Raw genomic sequence first — 20,776 nt, 5'->3', positions numbered from 1 at the left:
ATCCAGATGATATTTAAAATGATTATAGTAATATAGCAGGGTTATAAATAAATACAAAAAATTGAGAAAAAAAGGCCAAAAATGTCCTTTCCACAGCAAGAGCTGTATTGTTTCTTATGTTTATTGCTAGCACTGATCATTCTAAAAGCTATTTTACTACATGAGAGTATTTATTGAATCTAGGCTTTATATAGGAAAAGCTACCTAGCACCAGGAAAATATTCAGAGAAATGACAAGTATTTAGTGTCTGGCTCTCGAGGTTGTTGATAGATTATTAATTTTCATCACTGCAAAGTGCCTCTCATTTTGTTCCACTGAGCCAATGCATCATTCACATCAATATGTCAAAAAAACATCTGACACTCTTTTAAAGGATAGACAAGTCAGAAATTGCCAGTTTCTCTCACTCTTTACTAACTAGCTGCCAATAAATAAAGCAATCCCCAAGTTCAGTTTAAATGTCATCATTTCTTCCCATTGGTATCCATATATTAACAAAAACATTCATATGTATAAGACATGAGATTCTATATCAGCTGTATTCTTGGCATGATGGTTAGATGAAAAACGGAGTTAAAATCAGAGCCTGAGTTTAAAAGTAAGATTTATTTTCACTCCCTGATTTTCAAGTTAAAAAAAAATCAGTTCAATATCACGACTGTTCTTTGAAAATTCTATTAGAATGGATTAATTGAAAGTCATTCAAATTTGCACTGGCAAGGTGCAGGAGATCTTTCTGGTCCCTGTAGAACAAGGAGTTTACTTCAGTTCAGCTTCCTTCTCCCCTTGCATTGATGTCTATTATGAGGACTAGTGGCTGTCTGAGAGAAGAGACTGCCCCTAGGAAGTCAAGTTTTCACACTCGGGGTCATAGGACTGTTCTCAAGCTCAGGCCAGGTGTGTGGGGTTGTGTTTCTCCTTTCTATTACTTATACTACCTTGTTTTTTAATTCTACTTAGACACACTGTTTTTTGAAGAAAGCACCAACTAATTGCATCTGTGATGAGTTTCTGCTGGGTAATCCACTTGATTGCATGCATTTGCAGAATTAGAAATCCAATCTCTTGGTGGATTATATTGGTGGTGAACAGAACATATTTTGAGTAAGCTATATACCAAGTCGCAGGTGGACGACAATTATTTTAAGCAGCTGATGAAATGTTACATGGACAGATGGCTTAGCAGAAAAGCACCGTGTCATCTGTTTTTGTAGATCAACATGCTCTTTTCATTTAAAATATATCTTTTGAAATGCTGGGGTTTTGTTTTTAATTTTTTTTTTTTTTTTACTGTTAGGAGAGCTCCTTCATGAATCTAAACATGGATTACGTTAATCTGCACCCACACTGACTGGCAACAAAACACTTTCATTTAAGGAAAAAAATTACAGTCTCCTTAAAAGAGTAGCTGGTGAGGCCCCAAAAGACTCTTGTTGGTGTGCTTAGAGCTGTCATCAATATTTTAGAGTCCAAGAGATAGCTTCACTACTGCTGTAAGTGAATGCAGCTCCAAGTGAAGCCAGTGGGGAATTTGTCCCCAAGTATGTGAATTCCATAAAGCATCCAGCTTCCACTGGATACATGGGAAGTCAGTATCATGATAATGCACCTCATCCCAGGTCTATCGCCTCACCTCCAATGAACCACATGCTTACTTTTTATTTGCAGTTTGCTTCATAGTAACTGTGACATTGTGTCCCTTTTGTGTGCAGTACTCTGTGTCAGTGGCTCATCAGGCCTGACATAGAGACTACACCTAACACACTGCTGTCATAATCTGTATTTAAAAGGTGTCATGGAAAACAAATAACTCACGGATCATTAATATTCTTGCAGGATATATGTACAGGATGTGGTCAAAGAGTTATGGACACCTACTAGAATTATGTTCTTAAAACGTGTTTCGCAAGTAACACATAAGCCCAGCCTGCTCTAGAAAATGGAATGTGTATTTGCTTGGCTGACCAGTCTGGTCAGACAAACAGACAATGAAGATGCACTTACACAAAAGGTAAACAAAGCCATCAAGCTAACAAGGGGCAGAGGTAACAATTCAACTATCATCAGCTAGGGAGAAATCAGCAAAAAGTCTTCACTAGACCACATGGCATCTCTTCCCAGAAGGAGAAGAACTTTCAATGGTTTATGGGACTATAAAGATAGACGGTCTGATGCTCTAATAATGAGTAATTGAATGAACTGATTACATACAATACTATTGCATTATAAAAGTGTATCAAATAAGGTCTTTTATGACTGCCAATGACTTATTGGTGATTGTAAAATGTCTGTATTAACAATAATGAGGAATCATGAATAATCACGGACATGATGCTTTAAAATCTGTGACCAAACAAAGGGAGACAGTTTATCTCCCAGACAGGAGGGAAGGCAGCTATCTACTTGTCTCCGGTGAAATTAAGCAATGTGTGACCAAAACCAACGGCAGCCTCATTTACATATGAATTAGCACGGGGATGGGAAGTCCACAGGAAGGGAAGAACAGCATGGAGTTATTCTGTGTGTGGAAACAAAACAGTGAATTTGGGAAAATATAAAGGAAAGGGAAGAAGAAATCTTGGCTTACATCACTAGACCAAAACCAGGGGCCATAAGAGCTCTTGCCAGCTGAGGAAGATTGATCCTTCAACCAAGTGGGTTGAAATCTCTGGGAACAGAACATCATTATCTCAACAATCTTGAACAAAGATCATAAATTATTGAAGTTAGGTCATAGCCATTAGAAAGCATATTTTTACTTTTGTTTGTTTGTAACCCTTTCTAATATTATTCCTTCTACTTGGTGTCACTTAACTTATGTCCTTTTGTTATACAATGGTTACAAGTTTTTACAGTAAACCAACCCAGTGTTGTGTTTGAATTGAAATGATTAACTACAACAAACTACTGTGTTTTTGCCTTTTTAAAGCCGCAATGGACTTTATTACTTCTCTGAGTGTTCCATAAGAGGGCTGGACACATCAGGGCAGATGGTTTGGGGAAATTTGGGACTGAGGTTGTGTTGGAATCATTTGGTTACTAGTGACTTTAGTAGATAGAGAGAGCCTGGAGCACTGGGCCTGGTGCAAGACCTGAGGCCTAAACCAGAGGCCATGAACCAAAGTTTGTCCATGAATCAAAGCACATGCTTACAAGTTCACTGTCTGGTACATAAACTTGGCAAAGTTGCTGCTAGTATTGCTAAAACATACACTCCTAAAAAGTACTAGGCACTAGATATTTACATAAATACATTTCAAAAGCCGACTACAGATACTTTGTACTAGATTGGGGTGTAAGATGGTTTGACAAAGTAATGAATGGGGATGTTTTGGAGATGTTAGGAATAAGATACAAGAGGAGGTAACAAAAAGATGTCAAGAAATATAAGGTGGTATGTAAGTGGTTTATCCCAGTTGTTTGTCTCGGTCTATAAATCATAGAAGAAGATTAGGGTTGGAAGAGACCTCAGGAGGTCATCTAGTCCAACCCCCTGCTCAAAGCAGGACCAACCCCAACTAAAACATCCCAGCCAGAGCTTTGTCGAGCCGGCGCTAAGGATGGAGGGTTCCACCACCTCCATAGGTAACCCATTCCAATGTTTCACCACCCTCCTAGTGAAATAATTTTTCCTAATATCCGACCTAGACCTGCCACACTGCAACTTGAGACCATTGCTCCTTGTTCTGTCATCTGCCACCACTGAGAACAGTCTAGATCCATCCTCTTTGGAATCCCCCTTCAGGTAGTTGAAGGCCGCTATCAAATCCCCCCTCACTTTTCTCTTCTGCAGACTAAATAAGACCAGTTTCCTCAGCCTTGCCTAGTAAGTCATGTGCCCTAGCCCCCTAATCATTTTCATTGCCCTCTGCTAGACTCTCTCCAATTTGTCCACATCCTTTCTGTAGTGGGGGCCCCAAAACTGGATGCAATACTCCAGATGTAGCCTCACCAGCGCTGAATAAAGGGGAATAATCACTTCCCTTGTTCTGCTGGCAATGCTCCTACTAATGCAGCCCAATATGCTGTTTGCCTTCTTGGCAATGAGGGCACACTGCTGACTTATATCCAGCTTCTCGTCCACTGTAATCCCTAGGTCCTTTTCTGCAGAACTGCTGCTTAGCCAGTCAGTCCCCAGCCTGTAGCAGTGCATGGGATTCTTCGGCCCTAAGTGCAGGACTCTGCCCTCGTCCTTGTTGAACCTCATCAGATTTCTTTTGGCTCAATCCTCCAATTTGTCTAGGTCACTCTGGACCCTATCCCTATCCTCTAGCATATCTACCTCTCCCCCCAGCTTAGTGTCATCCGTGAACTTGCTGAGGGTCAATACATCCCATCATCCAGATCATTAATGAAGATGTTGAACAAAACTGGTCTCAGGACCAACCCCTGGGGCACTCCGCTTGATACTGGCTGCCAACTAGACATCGAGCTGTTGATCACTACCCATTGAGCCCGATGATCTAGCCAGCTTTCTATCCACCTTATATTCATCCAATCCATACTTTTTTAACTTGCTGGCAAGAATACTGTGGGAGACAATATCAAAAGCTTTGCTAAAGTCAAGATATATCACGTCCACTGCTTTCCCCATATCCACAGAGCCAGTTATCTCATCACAGATGTCGGAGTACCTCGCCTTAACCCTTTTTGTGGTTGAGGGGACAGCAGAGACTCCTGCTGCTGACTGAGCCACTCCCTGTCATGGGGCACTTGTTTATTAATGTACTCGTGCAAGTTGTGAGAGTCATTAGGACTGTCTTGAAGGCAATAAACCTGAGTACCTTTGTCTCAGAACCATGCCTGTGGTCTTTCCTATGAGTAACACGAGGTCTGTTGAATTAGCAGGCTGAGCTCTCTGCTAGTGCTTATAACACCAGAGCTCCCAGAACAGAAGCACTGAGCAGCTATAACAGCTTAGCAGGCTTGACAGCCATTATCACAGGAACAACATTCCTTCCTTCTACTGTAACCTAGGCTGGTGGAGACTAGAGTGTGGCTGTGGTGTAAAAAGGAGGCTGCTGGAGTCAGGGTTGCTAAACACAGACACTATGTGCATGCTAGTGTGCCGGCTGGGAGTCCAGAGAGCTGTAGCAGCAGAGCATTTAAGGCATCCAGGGTTACAGGGCAGGTGGTAACCCCACCTCTCACTGGTCTGAATTGCACCCTAGAATGTGACATGAATCCAACTAGTTTTGACTGTTTTACTAACTGATTTCCTAATTCAGGGGTTCTCAATCTTTTTCTTGTTGAGGCCCCCCTCAACATGCTATAAAAATGCCATAGCCCGGGGGGAAGGGGCTCTGGACCAGGGGGGACCCTTGGACACAGGCATAGTTTTACTTCTATTTTGGTTGGGGGGGGGGGCAAGGGCTGGCAGGGCTTGAGCAAGCTCTGCACAATGGGGTCCAGGGAGGAAGCGCCACCTCCACCCCAACTCACTCAGGAGGCCACCCAGCCTGCCTGGGCTGTGGGGAGATGCAACCAAAAAATATAACTCAGTCCACCCTTTCAGTTCAAAAAGGTTGAAAGCCACTCAGGGTGCAGGGATGAGGTAGTTAGGGACTGTGTGAAGTGAGAGGAGTACCTCAGGGTGCAGGCAGGGGGTATCTAGGAGTTATGAGCGGGCAGGGGGTAGCTCTGGGTGCAGGCAGGGGTGTAGCTCAGAGTGCAGGCAGTAGGTAGCTAGGGGCTGTGTACGGGTGGGGAGGCTCCCAGTACAGCTCCCAGCTTCGGGGGGATGGGGCGAGGCTCCCGGCTTCAGCCCCACGTCACTCCTGGCTTCGGGGATTTGCGGGGCTTCAGCTGCCCCGTGCTGATCCTCGTGGGTGGGGTGTGGTGGGGACAGGGGACAATGCCAGCTTCAGCGTCTCCGTGCTGCTCCTGGCTTCAGCACTGGGGCTCAGGGCACTGGGTTTCAGCCACAGGGCTCCGTGGCCTCCCGAAAGGGCTGGCAGACCCCCAGTTGAGATGGGAACCACTGTTCTAATTGTCTCTAAGCATATCCACACCCACTGCCACATTTCTGCTGTGAAATCAGTGTAAACCTAAGGTACAAACTGATTTGACAAATCAATTATTTTCTGAAATGGCTTATGCCAAATGTTGTATATGATATAAAAGTTCTAACACCTGGCACACCAAGGAAATGCAACTCCTTAGATTATCTGATAGGAAAAGAAATCCTTCCCATGCTCTGCTACTGGGCTATAAGAATTCAACATTGGATGGAGAATGAGAAAAAAGGGAAGGATCCATTCTTCACACAGATCTATTGATCCAGGCATTGAGGACCTGATCCAAAGCCCACTGAAGTCAATGGGAGTCCTTCCACTAACTTGAGTGGGCTTTGGATCAGGCCCTTGTAGAACAAAGCACTGGTTCATGAAGATGAAATTTAGGAAGTCTTTCAGAAGAGCCGAGTTCAGGAAGACTGCACTGATTCCTCCAGCTGACATGAACATAGCATGTACACTAATCCTGATCTGGAACTTGGCAGGGATACATAAGTTCACTAGCCATGCACTGCTTTTAAAACTATTTTGCCAAGATGTCAAGCATAAATGAGCTTTCCCTTTAATCTACGGCATGCATGACCTGATCTCTCATTTATATTTAACTTTTAATTTAATATTTATAATTTTATGCTGAGCTATCTTTTTATTGTGACTATAAGCAAAGGCAGTCCTTCCTGCTTATGGAGAGGTTGGGCACAAGGGCTGAGTGAATCCTGCAGGTTGTTAGGTGCCTTCAACCCTTTGAAGCCAGCACTTTGCTGATCCAGGCTCTAAATTTCACCATCTTTTTTCCACCACAGAAAAACAACAATAAAGCTTCCTTCAGAGGCTGCCAACTGCTGTGGTCAATCAAATATTTGCTTCCCCCTTAAGCCTGAAGCATTTCCATGTTTTTGTATTTATTTTTTTTTTATAAATAGTACCCCCTTCATAGTGCACCATCATGGAAGGTGTGGTTTTAAAAGGTGACCTGAATGTTGTATAAAGGAGGTCTTAAAGTTCATTTTTATATTTAATCTCCTTTGTTTGTTTGTTTTTTTTAATTCCCATGGTTGTTTAGAAATCAGGTCAGGTCCACCTTGTTATTCCCAAAATAATAGATGTCTGGAGAATTGCTCTATTGTGACATCAGAAATATCATACAAGTGAAATCTGATGAAGACAAAGTGATTTTTATTCTGATTGTTTAAAACTATAATTGTTTGTTTTTGTCCTAATTATAACTCAGGGGCATAAACACCCTGGGGGGAGAGGGGGGAACAGTCTTTCTTAAAGATTCAACATACTGAACTCTTTAATTAAGGAATGAGACAGCTCACAATCTATATGTGTATGACTGCAATTAACCCAAACAAGCAGATATGACTAGACAATACTAATTTTTCTGAGATAAAAAAGAAGCAACTCCCCCCCTCCCCCCCCTTTTTTTTAAGAGGCTGCCATTGTTTTTAGATATTATAAAAAAGGAAAAAGGGTATGTAACAGGGTTGGCACGCACCTCTCATGAGCACTGCCTCAGTCCAAGCCTGGTATGGGGCGGAAACCCCAGGCCTTCCTCCTTAGAGGCACTTCCTCCCACCATCTTCCTGTGGCCCTCCGTGGGCTCAGTCCCAACAGCCAACTAGGAACTCCTTCATTGCTCCTCCAGTCCCTGCTAGCAAACTGTCTTTGACTCAGTTCTAGCAGCCAGCCAGGAGCCTCTCGCTCCCCCGGTCCCTGCCAGCTGATATAGCGGTCTGTAATCCTGCTACTTTTCCACCCGGGCCCACAGTCCTTTCTTCTCCAGCTCCAAGCAGCAACCAACCACTGCTTTGTTCTGCAGCTCCTTTTATATGGCCCTCCTGGGCTAATATTGGCTGCTTCCCCTGCAGCCACTCTAGCCTGCTTGGAGGACCTCTCCACTGTTCCTTTCCTCGGATGGGTGTGGCAGAGTCCTGAGGCCTCCAGCAGGGAGCCTTTGGGGCTAGTCCACCCCATCCCAGGATTTTGGTTTGCCCTTTGCACTTCACCTTTATATAAAAATTAGACTGTAAGCACTTCAGACAAGGACTATGGCTTCTTGTAGACCTGTAGAATAATTGGCACAATAGGGCCCTGATCCTGACTGGGGCCTTTGAGCTTTGTCCTAATAATAATAATGATAGCAGCAATAATGTAGGGATATCTGAAGATTCATTTTAGTGTTAGCATTTCATATTTTTGTCAGATCCAGTTTAACTTGAAACTCATGACTAGAAATCACCAAAATATTAAAGAAGGAGGAGTACAATAATAAATGTTTATTAGACTGACAAGATGGATGAGGTAATATCTTTTATTGGACCAACTTCTGTTGGTGAGAGAGACAAGTTTTCAAGAAGAGCTCTGTGTGGCTCGAAAGCTTGTATGTCTCACCAACAGAAGTTGGTCCAATAAAAGATATGATTATTATTAGGACAAAGCTTAAATGCCCCAGTCAGGATCATTTTACAGACACACATGAAGACTTGACTGAAGTGCTTGCAGTCTAATTTTTATAACCTCATATGTAAAGCTGATTTTACTTCACCCATTTTGTCTCTCTAACGCCCTGGGACAGACACGACTACAATTACACCGCATACTATGCTTATTAGAGCAGTGGAATCCAATGGAGGTAAAACTACAAATCCATTAAAAAAGCAACTGTAGAATTGATAGCATAAAACAGAGATTATGAAAATGCTGTTAGAACATAGGACATTAAATCATGTAAAATATTTATACATGGCACTCAACGAATTCTGAACAGCATAGGAGAACAACAAATCTTGTGTGTCTGGCTGTCTGAAGTCTATAGTCTCCTGTTAGCCTAAGTTCCCTCAAACGTAAACCCTTAAATTTGCCAGCCCCCCAAGAGTCCATTCTCTTACTATTTGGAAAACAAAGCAGCAGCAATGGTACTTGCATGTCGTAAACTTCTAATTAGCTACATAGAAGCAATGAGTTAGTGGAAAACAAAATGCTAAAAAATCTCACAAAGTTCAATTTGACTTTGATGATTTATAATGTGTCAATTCAAGTAAACTAGAGCAAGTAAAAGAAATAGCAGCAAAGAATAGCTGGACTTGAAAGGTTCTGAAAAACAGAAGACTCATCCACATAAGGACTAAAATGGAGACCCAGAGAAACTTGTTTATTAATATGTAGAAGAGTGCCATTCATAGAATCATGGAATATCAGGGTTGGAAGGGACCTCAGGAGGTCATCTAGTCCAACCCCCTGCTCAAAGCAGATCAATCCCCAACTAAATCATCCCAGCCAGGGCTTTGTCAAGCCTGACCTTAAAAACTTCCAAGGAAGGAGATTCCACCACCTCACTAGATAACGCATTCCAGTGTTTCACCACCCTCCTAGTGAAAAAGTTTTTCCTAATATCCAACCTAAATCTCCCCCACTGCAACTTGAGACCATTACTCCTTGTTCTGTCATCTGCTACCACTGAGAACAGTTTAGAGCCATCCTCTTTGGAACCCCCTTTCAGGTAGTTGAAAGCAGCTATCCAATCGCCCCTCATTCTTCTCTTCCGCAGACAATCCCAGCCTCTTCTCATAAGTTCCCTCAGCCTCTCCTCATAAGTCATGTGTTCAAGTCCCTTAATCATTTTTGTTGCCCTCCGCTGGATGCTTTCCAATTTTTCCACAACCTTCTTGTAGTGTGGGGCCCAAAACTGGACACAGTACTCCAGATGAGGCCTCACCAATGTCGAATAGAGCGGAACGATCACGTCCCTCAATCTGCTGGCAATGCCCCTACTTATACATCCCAAAATGCCGTTAACCTTCTTGGCAACAAGGGCACACTGTTGACTCATATCCAGCTTCTTGTCCACTGTAACCCCTAGGTCGTTTTCTGCAGAACTGCTGCCTAGCCGTTCAGTCCCTAGTCTGTAGCGGTGCATGGGATTCTTCCGCCCTAAGTGCCGGACTCTGCACTTTTCCTTGTTGAACCTCATCAGATTTCTTTTGGCCCAATCCTCCAATTTGTCTAGGTCCCTCTGTACCCTATCCCTACCCTCCAGCGTATCTACCACTCTTCCCAGTTTAGTGTCATCTGCAAACCTGTTTGTTTCCCTGGTGATAATGTATGAAAATATGTCTACAAGTAATGATGCATTTCACTTCAGCAGGTGTCATTCAAGCTGAAACTTCTGGGCATCCTTAAGTGTTTATTTACAATTATTGTCAAAGATTTAAGAGCACTTATATAAATACAGAATGTTGACAGTGCAAATTCATACTATAAAATCATGCAAATGTTGTAAGCTTCTTTCGTCAAATAAAAATCATGCTGTGGGGGAAGGGAGTATGACTTTTTCATTGGAGAGTTATGACTAATGTTCTAGATAACTCATTTCTCTTCTGACTGGAAGTGGGAAATAAATGCCTAATATCATTCAATGCCCATTTTTTCCACATACCTGTAAATTCATAATCTTTGTGCATTTACCAAACTAGAGGCTCACTCTTACAATTTTCCCCTCATCCATTGGACTGGATTTAAGTCTTTTTTTTAATAAGTGATTCTGCTATTATAACTCGGCTGTGCATACATGGCAAATTCTCCAGTGGATGTTCCTTCCCTCCCATCCCAGAAGACACTGGCTATTAAATTTATGTCACTGAAAATTATATCTCTATATAAGACAATGTATACTTAAGAGCCGAGCCCTTCAGAATAGCAAATGTCAGGCTCTGAGAAAAATTTACAAGAAATAGGTCTCAGTTTAGTATCTCCAACAATCAAGATGCTCAGAGTGAGAAAAATGAGTATGAATGATGTGGACTTGAAACAATGATTTGTAGAATTATACAGCAAAAAGCACCATCAGAAGAGGATAACCTATCAAGTGAGAGCATTGATGTCTATGGTGTTGGCTTAATATACTGTGTCATTTCTTTCTGGCCAGAGAGGAACTATGTCGGGGGTTCTCAAATTGGGGGTCAGGACCCCACAAGGGGGTCGGGAGGTTATTATGGGGGGGGGAGTTGCGAACTGTCAGCCTCCACCCCAAACCCTGCTTTGCCCCCAGCATTTATAATGGTGTTAAATGTATAAAAAAGTGTTTTTAAATTTATAAGGGGGGGTTGCACTCAGAGTTCTTCACTCAATACATAGTTCCTCTTTGGCCACAAAGAAATGATACAGTATATTATGTAGGATGTGCTGGGGGAGTCTTGCCTTGTTTCAGCTTCTTTGAAAGGTTGACTCACATGGAAGTACAAGGATTTTTAATGCTTTTTACATGAAAAATTCTGTTGCCATAATACAGAATGAACAAGGTACCAATTTGCCTGAGTTGTCCCCTAATTAGGCATCATTTGATTATCTTTCTATGACGGTAATATACTCAATTTCCTTGGGGTTAGTACATTCCTGAACAAAGAAAGGGTAATGATATGGAGAAATGTAAGTTAACAGAGGAACTGACTGGAGGAACACATTTTGGATATAAATGGAGAAAAGGAAAATTAGCTAGAGGGGCTCCCACAGTTCAAAAATTCCTTTCCAGATATGAGTGTAATTTAAAATAATATTGTTAACGTTAGAAAAAGATATGGAGGGCCACATTCTGCTTTCAGATACTTCTGTTATCCCAATGAGTCCCTTGTCTTTGGGAATTATTTGGTAGGCAGCTTCCACAGGATAGTGTGGAGGTAGGGAAAGCCCTGTGTTGAGACTTGCTGATTAAATAATTTAGATTTTTGGGGGAAGACAGATGACTTTATCTAGTCAGTCTCCTGGGTATTTTTCCATTGATAGAAAGTGGCCCACTCTCGGTATATGTGATTCCTGAACCATCACAATGAATAATGTTGGATCCAGTTCTCATTCCCCTGGAGTCAGATGCTAGTTGTAGAGCCAGCCAGCTGTCACATTCACTCTCTGTAATTTGCTGAAATAGCAGGTGATCAGACTTCCCAATTTAGGATCTGAATTTTTTTTTTGGTACGGCCAAGAAAGAGGTTTGGGTGCCTTATTTGCTTAGCAATACCATTACTGTCCTGTTGCTGTTTTGTCTTTTAATCATGAATGTAAAAAAGAGCATTGCTTTGACCATTGAGCCAGGTTCCAAGAAACTGATGTTTTTGAAGCTTTCTCCAGGATACCAGGATTCTTGGAAAGCAAGGCTTGATAGATGTTCAGTGAACTCCTGAAAGCTGACACACTCTGTGTTTCGTACAACGATCTTCCTTTATGATGTTTTTTCCCTTTACCCCACAAATAGATAGAGCAAGATTACATGTAAAGATGGAAAGTGCTATTGGTCCTCCGAGTCCCATACACTTAAAAGGAACATTTGAAAGTGTCTTGGATGTAGCAGAGCCCATAGAACTGTACTTAACTGTACCTGCTTCCTCTTTAATAGTTCAGCTCGTTTGCTGACTAAGCATTTTGGCAGGGTTGGAAGCAAGCTGCTCTTTGATTTCCACTGAAAACAATTATGAAAGCACCCTGGGTGGTCTGATGCAGCATTCAGGCAGGGGTTATACTGATTGCGGAGGAGGGGGAAAACCCTCTAAGATAAAAAACACAGAAAAAAAGGTAGCAGGAAGAACAAGCCATCAAAATGAAAACAAGAGTACAGTATTTTAAGCCTAAGACATTGCCAGGGCAGAGTGAAAGAGCTGCAGATTTGGATGTAGATGCAGATCAGCTGGGGAAATCAGTACAGAAATAGCTCACTCCATTATTGCTTAAGCATGCAGGCATATTCGGGGTGGAGGGGACGATGGGGTGGGGGGACCTGCTTCTATCACTGCAGAGGTGGGTAAAATCCTGAATGGGAGGTTTCTGGTTTGCTGGATGCAGAAACCAAAAAGAAAACATAATTTGTGTTCATTTTTCATGATCACTTGCATGGGGGTTTTTCTCACAGTCTCAGCTATCTCATACAGTTACAGAAATTGTCCCATTCCAAAAGTGGACATGCAGTTGTTAGGAAGTTAAAAAGCAAGGAACATTAAAAAACACAGTATGTTCAGAAAGTTGCAGATTAAGAAAATTCTTGAAGATACATGCTCAATAAGAGTTATGAATTTGTAACCACAGGAAAACCCCTTTGTGGGGTTTGATGGACTGTTCACCTGAGCCACTGGTTGAGTTTGGCAGATCTATGGTAACCTTATCATCATGCATATAGGTTCTTTTATTATTTTTAATGTTTTATCTGCAGTGCTTTTACCTTAAGAACAAACGTGCTTGCTTAGAAAGAACTGTGTGGTAACTTAAATGTGACAACTAGGCTGTTTAGAGCCTTTGAGGAAGGAAGGCAAAGTAGACCTACTGAGGCAGTCTGTGTTGCTGGGAAATTCACAGCATAGGCAGAGAGCTGTGCAGCCTGGAAATACCCTAGTCAGGAGGGAAAGAGACACAGGTCTCCACCCAAGAGAGGTGATAATTAAGGAAATGAGAACCTAAAATGGGTTATTTTATTGGACCATAAGGAGGAAACACAGGTACAATTGCAGTTACAATTTAGTAATCCCATACTAAATTAGCATGGTTGCTGCTAGAGTGATCTGGAGCATCCCTCTGGGTGCATTGTTGCAATGCCACTGCAATTTGGCCAATTGCCCATCCGGGCCACATTTCAGTGAGTGGTGCTGTGACCTGGAAGTCTGTTCCTGTCCAGCGGAGTGCAGGGCAGTCCGTAGAGAACGCAACTCCTGGCGACACCAGCTCACAAGCTGTGTGGGTAAGAGAGAGGGAAGACTCCCCTGCTGAGAGAGACCTGAGGTCCCTGCGGAAGGGTGGGGACCAGAATTCCTCCTCTACCCAACCAAGAAATGGTACCCCTGGAGGATGGCATGTAACTTTATAACATTTACAGTTACACACGACAATTTACCATGAATATGAGAGTTGACCATTTTGTGCTTTGATTATTTATTACTTACAATAAATGGCTCAAGTCAGAGCCTGGTTTTGTAATCACATGCTTATTTAAGTTCATTGAGCTAATCAGGATGTTAATTGCAAAAACAAAATGTAAATAGGTGTTTGACTGCAAGGATGCTGAAGACAGAAAATCAGAATAAAACTTTAAACTAGTTTTTTTCCCCCCACGTGGTCCTTTAATTGTCATAATTGCTAATAACAGCAGATTTAATTAGTAGTTTTAATTGTTGCATTATTGAAGTTAAAAATAGGAAGAGTGAGACTATGGTGCAAGATAGCAAAGCCCACGTTCTACTGAAGAGGAAACAAGGATAATGAATCACTTCTAATCTGATCTTAAACCTAGAGATAGAACAGAGAATAGCCAGGGGCTTTCTGTAGGTGGGGAACTAGTTCAGTACCGGGTCATAGGGAGGAGAGTCACTGAATCAGCAACAGTACCTGTATGCTGCTGATTCTCAAAGGTCTTATCTAACTAACAACCTGCATGGAGGCTACCAAACATATGGTATCTGTCAGGATAACACCATCAGGTGGTAAGATGGCAGTAACATATTAGCAAAATTGAGCCTAGAAATTTTGACTTACCCTCAGAATTTTAACAATCATGTGTGGAAAATGCCAGGGTGTGAGCTGTGATAAAGGGTACATGCTGCAAGGAACAGGGGGAAAGTAGACTTTAAAAGATACAAATAGCATTTTAAAATGATGGCAGCCAGCATAAGGAAGGTCCATCATGCTCCTACTTTGGTTTCAGCCAACAGACGTGACGTCGTATTTTGAATCAAATGCTGACACATCAACAAATTGTAAGGAAAAACAACTAGCAAAGAATTAATCTGTGAAGATATAAAAGGCCATGAAAAATAGCTTTTCACCTGTTAATTTGGCTTCTCCAAGTTACCTATAGCACACTGGAAATATGGGTTTGTGTCCTGTCCCTACTAGAAAGTGGAGATAGGGGAAAATAATCAGTGTTGTGATGACATCTGTCCATTTATGTTATGGCCTTGTTGGACCTCAGCTGGGTCAGCCGGGAATAAACAATCTCTCAGGTGGGAATGTTCAATGATATTTAGGGCCTTATATGTCATATCCAATAGCTGAAACTCCATCCAGGAGCCAAGAATCAGTTAGTGCAGATCCCAAAGCACTGTTATCATGACCGTAGAGCATTTTATAATGTGCTACTTTCTGTGGTAGCTTGGACTTCTGAATGGATTGAAGGCATAGCCTTATATGGGGGCACACTGCTGTAGTCCAGTGAAGGCAATGATCATGGTAGCAAAGTCTGCATCAGAGAGAGAGAGAGAGAGATGCTACCCTCCGGCCAAATACAGATGGTGAAAGTTCTTTGGCACAGCTACTATTTCTACTATGTGTGTGTACAATGCCTCTGAGGTGCTACCACAATACAAATAACAAATAATAGCCCACGCCCACATCTCACCCAACAACTGGGATACGATCCTCATGCCTGCCCTGGCCGCTTTATGCTGGATAAAAGGACTGGATCAGTGTACAGCCACATATCCATCTTGAGGAGAACTGCCCCAGCACAAGAACTGAGGAAGGTACCTGTAAGGCTGCCTTCCAACACCAAGGACCCCCTGGGCCTAACATGGGGGAAGTATAAGAGTGGGAGGGGCATTTTGGGGTGGGGCCTAAGCAAATTGATCTACAGGGATTCAAGGTAGCATTGTTGCCCATAGGGTCTTCAGGGCTGTCTAAATTGTGTCGGTGGCTGCTTCAACCTGCAAAGCAGCAGGGAGAGTGCAGGTGGTGGTTTACAGCCACTTTAAAGCCCACCCACTCCTCCACTGGACTGAGACTTCTGTGCGGGGCCTCAAGAGGTACAGCACCTAATCTCATCCTGGGAGAGACACTGGGATCCCTGTGTCCAGCTGGATAACAGAGAGAGTGTGAAATCTACATACTGAGAATTCTAGCTCTCAGAATGGTATCCCATACATTGAATATGAAGGCTGATCATGCACAGTACAAATCTGTAGTACTGCCTGATACTGTACTGGGCATAAAAGCCTGTGGGGCAGAAAGACAGTTACCCAGCATGGAAGTTTATTTATTTGTTTTTCTCTTAATATTTGTTGTAACAGGTACCTAGGAATAGGAGTTAAATTCCCAGGTTGGTAATTGCCAGGCTCACTCTTTCCTTTTGGGTAAAGGAAACCCAGTGGTTTCAGGAAGGTTTGTACTTGGAACAGCTCAGCCATGCCTCCATTGCCACTACCCCTGCTATGCCGGCTACACTGCTATTTGTACTCACACTAGTTCAATGAGAGCTAGATTTGTACACATGAACAAAAAAAATCACCCCCCTAGCTCATAGCCTAGCCATAGATTAAGAGCAACTGGAAGATTATGTGCACTGTTACTGTGCTTTTATAATCGGATTTTAAAATAGTTCAATCATTAAATCCGTGAGCGCAACAGAATATAGCTCAGTTAAACACACTAGGAAATCAATTGTCAATAAATCAATAAATTAGGGTTGTCGATTAATTGCAGTTAACGCATGCAGTACATTTTTTTGAGTTAATCATGATTAATCACTGTTTTAATTACATTGTTAAACCACAGAATATCAATTGAAATTTATTAAATATTTGAGAATGTTTTTCTACATTTTCAAATATATTGATTTCAATTACAACACAGAATAAAAAGTGTACAGTGCTCACTTTATATTAGTATTTTTTATTACAAATATGTGCACCTTAAAAATGATAAACAAAAGAAACAGTATTTTTCAATTCACCTCGTACAAGTACTGTAGTCCTTGTACCCTTGTAGTACTCTTTATTGTGGAAGTGTTACTTACAAATGTAGATTTTTTTTGTTACATAGCTGCACTCAGAACCAAAACAATGTAAAACTTTAGAGCCTACAAGTCCACTCAGTCTTATTTCTCATTCAGCCAATCACTCAAACAAGTTTGTTTACATTTACAGGAGATTGTGAACAAGAAGTGGGCAGCACTATTTCACCTTAAAGTGAAAACAGGTGTTCACATGGCACTGTTATAGCCGGTGTCACAAGATATTTACATGCCAGATATGCTAAACATTTGTATGCCCCTTCATGCTTCGGCAACCATTCCAGAGGATATGCTTTCAGGCTGATGATGCTCTTTAAAAAAATAATGCATTAATTACATTTGTTACTGAACTCCTTGGGGGAGAATTGTATATCTCTGGCTCTATTTTACCCACATTCTGCCATATATTTCATGTTATAGCAGTCTCAGATGATGACTCAGCACATGTCCATTTTAAGAACACTTTCGCTGCACATTTGGCAAATTGCAAAGAAGGTACCAACGTGAGATTTCTAAAGATAGGTCTAGAATTCAACCCAAGGTTTAAGAATCTGAAGTGCTTTCCAAAATCTGAGAGGGATGAGGGGTGGAGCATGCTTTCAGGAGTCTTAAAAGAGCAACACTCTGATGCGGAAACTATAGAACCTGAACCACCAAAAAAGAAAATCAACCTTTTGCTGGTGGCATCTGACTCAGAGATGAAAATGAACATGCATGGGTCCGCACTGCTTTGGATTGTTATCGAGCAGAACCTGTCATCAGCATGGATGAATGTCCTCTGGAATGGTCGTGAAGCATGAAGGAAAATATGAATCTTTAGCACATCTGGCATGTAAATATCTTGTGACACCGGCTACAACAGTGCCATGCGAACACCTATTTTCACTTTCAGGTGACATTGCGAACAAGAAGTGGGCAGCACTATCTCCTGCAAATGTAAACAAACTTGTTTGTCTGAGCGATTGGCTGAACGAGAAATAAGACTGAGTGGACTTGTAGGCTCTAAAGTTTTACATTTATTTTTGAATGCAGTTATTTTTTGTACATTATTCTACATTTCTAAGTTCAACTTTCATGATAAAGAGACTGAACTACAGTACTTATATTAGGTGAACTGAAAAATAAGATTTTTTTTTACAGTGCATATATTTATTTTGAATTCCAAATATTAAGTGAGCACTGTACACTTTGTATTCTGTGTTATCATTGAAATCAATATTTGAAAATGTAGAAAACATCTAAAAATATTTAAATAAATGGCATTCTATTATTAATAGCGCAATTAATCATGATTAATTTTTTTAATCGTGTGATTAATCATGATTAATTTGTAATCACTTGACAGCCCTACAATAAATGTTTAAAAATCAATATAGCCTGGCAATATATTTAGAACAAATGATTTTTGTTAACTAGAGAAAACAAGATAGCAATTTTATGTATAGAGGAGTGTAAAAGTTTTGTTTAAAAATAAAAATAAAATAAAAGCCACAGGCACTCACCTTGTCTGGAGGATTCATTACAAATCCAAGCTCGAGCTAGGTTTGCAAACTGTTTGAGCTAATTTGGACTGGTTTATGGATTTGGAGTCAAAACTAGACAAAATTTTATTGCTCTGGCTAAGTTTTTGTGTTTGTTTGAATCTGAAACTCTAGGTAAAACTTAGGGTGTTAGAAAAGAAGGTGAACGGAAACTGACAATTTTGCAAAGCTCTGCTATCAAATCCAGTTTGGTTTTCCATATCTATAGCAACAACTGTTGGCCAGGTTAGTTAGTAAACACAGGAATTGCTGAAGGTTAATGAATACAGGAAGGCAGCTGTTGTTATTTGTTCAGGTGAGAGAACTGTACTGTAAACAATGGATGCAGTTCAACCTTGGTGTAACTCCACTGCTGTAAATGGATAAATTTGGCCCAATGGGCCAGATCCCCAGCTTGGGTAATTGCCATAGTTGCACTGACTTCACAAATAACCCACACATCTTGAACTCAGTCTCGAATATCAAACATTTACAGTGGACTGTTAGAAATCAATCCACTAAGTTAAAAAGTAAAACAAAAACATTTGTGGACTAAGTTCAAATTATAAAGAGAGGAGAGAAATCTGCCATCTGCCCTCATAAAGTCTGGGAGGAGAGGTAAGCTCATTGCGTAAGTTCTTCACTGTGAATTATTCACTCAGCAGTAGAAGTAGGGATGAAAAACATACAACTTGGAAATTCCAGGCAAATCTATTAACATTTCAGGTAGGTAGGAGCAGGAGACAGTGATTTCTCAAAGCAGCATATACATTTGTCAAAGCAATACTACTGGGGTTAATAAGGACGCTACAGCACCTACGTATGGTCTGTTTTTGGGACTGTGAGACCGCCTTCACATGGGAATAAATGATATAGCTAGATTCTTGCTGGAACGCATCAAGGCTGGCTACAGCAGGCTAGGGAAGATATTAAAGAAATGGAGGCTCAGGTGATTTTCAGTGGAATTCTTCCTGTCCCTAAAGGAGGAGAGTGAAGGTGAGACAAAATTATGATGATCAAGACATGGCTCTGGCTGTGTTGCTAGAAGGAGGGCTTTGAGATGTTCAATCACTGGGAGGCATTCACAGGGACTGTTCTCATGGGATGGGCTCCACCCAAGTAAAGAGAAAAATAGACTTCTGGGATGGAGGTTGGCACGACTGATTAAAAGAACTTTAAACTAGGAATTCAGGGAAGATGTTCATGTAATCTTGATGCCTGATTCTAACACTGAGCAGGAGGAAAATCACATAATTGAAGATACAGGAAGAGATAAAGGAGCAACAGAGGTATGAGAATAGACAACAAGAGGAAAGACAGTGCCAACACCCCTGATAGTAACAGTCAGGTAGGCAATACTGGCAGTACCATGACTATACCTAATTGGGAGAGGAATCTGCGCAAAGGCAAAACAGAAACAACTAAGATGGCTACACACCAATGCAAGGAGCCTGGGTAACAAAGTGAAGAAACTAAAACTACTGGTGCAGGAAGTGAAATCAGATATTATTGGGATAAACAGAAACATGGTGGAATAGCAGTCATGACTGAAGCACAGGTATTGAAGGGTATGTTTTGGTCAAGAAAGACAGAAATAAAGGTAAAGGTGGTGGAGTAGCATTGTATATTAACAATGAGGTAGACTGTAAAGAAATTAGAAGTGACGGAATGGATAAAACAGAATCTCTTTGGGTCAAAATCACTTTGGGAAAGAAAGGTAAAATAGGCTACACTGGGATAGTGCGTGGGATCTGCTACAGACTCCCAGGATCTGATCTGGATATGGATAGAGGCTTCTAATATTTTCAATGAAATAAATAACTGGGAATTGTGTGATTATGGGAGACATTAATTTCCCAGCTATAGCTTGGAGGACACACACTACTAATTAATGATAGAGCCCAAATATCCCTGGATGTGATAGCTGACAGATTTCTTCACTAAATAGTCACCAAACCAACAAGAGGAGGTGCCATTTTAGATTTAGTGTTGATAAGTAGAAAGGACCTCATAGAAGAACTGGCTGTAGAGGACAGCCTTGGTTTGAGTGATCATGAGCTAATTCAGTTTAATCTAGATGGAAGGATAAACCACAATAGGTCTGCAACTAGGGTCCTTGATTTCAAAACGGCAAACTTTAAAAAAAAATAGGAAATTAGTTGGGGAAGTCAACTGAACTGAAGAACTCAAGGATATGAATGTTTAGGAAGCTTGGAATTGCTTTGAGCCAAAGTTGCAGAAGCTATCTGAAGGCGGCATCCCAAGCAAGTGGCAAAACTCATTGGGAAGGGTTGCAGAAGAAACTGGATGTACAAGCATCTCAAACAAATTATTAAGAGAAAGCAGAAAGGCCACAAGGAATGGAAGATGGGAGGGATCAGCAAGAAAAGCTCTCTCTTGGAGGTCAGAAAGGGTAAGGGAAAAGTAAGAACTGCCAAAAGCCAAGCAGAGTTGGACCTTGCAAAGGGAATTAAAACCA

The 20,776-nt window shown here is 41.4% G+C and overlaps 1 protein-coding gene across 4 annotated transcripts in view; it reads right to left on the bottom strand.

The window, feature by feature from the left end:
* OTUD7A (OTU deubiquitinase 7A) overlaps positions 1–20,776 on the bottom strand; it is a 246,605-nt gene that overhangs the window by 93,010 nt on the left and 132,819 nt on the right. Inside the window, exon 1 of one of the 4 annotated variants that reach the window (XM_043524041.1) lies at positions 7,517–7,845. The exons of the other annotated variants lie outside the window; for them this stretch is intronic. Within the exon in view, the coding sequence (XP_043379976.1) occupies positions 7,517–7,523 (7 nt within the window). The 5' untranslated portion in view covers positions 7,524–7,845. Of the gene's footprint in view, positions 1–7,516; positions 7,846–20,776 lie in introns of those variants that run through there. 4 annotated transcript variants of the gene reach the window in all.

This window comes from Chelonia mydas, chromosome 10 (assembly GCF_015237465.2).
Source record: "Chelonia mydas isolate rCheMyd1 chromosome 10, rCheMyd1.pri.v2, whole genome shotgun sequence".
In the NCBI taxonomy this organism is placed as follows: Eukaryota; Metazoa; Chordata; order Testudines; family Cheloniidae; genus Chelonia; species Chelonia mydas.
Note: the sequence above shows the minus strand (reverse complement) of the source record. Positions and strands in the feature narration are given on the sequence as shown.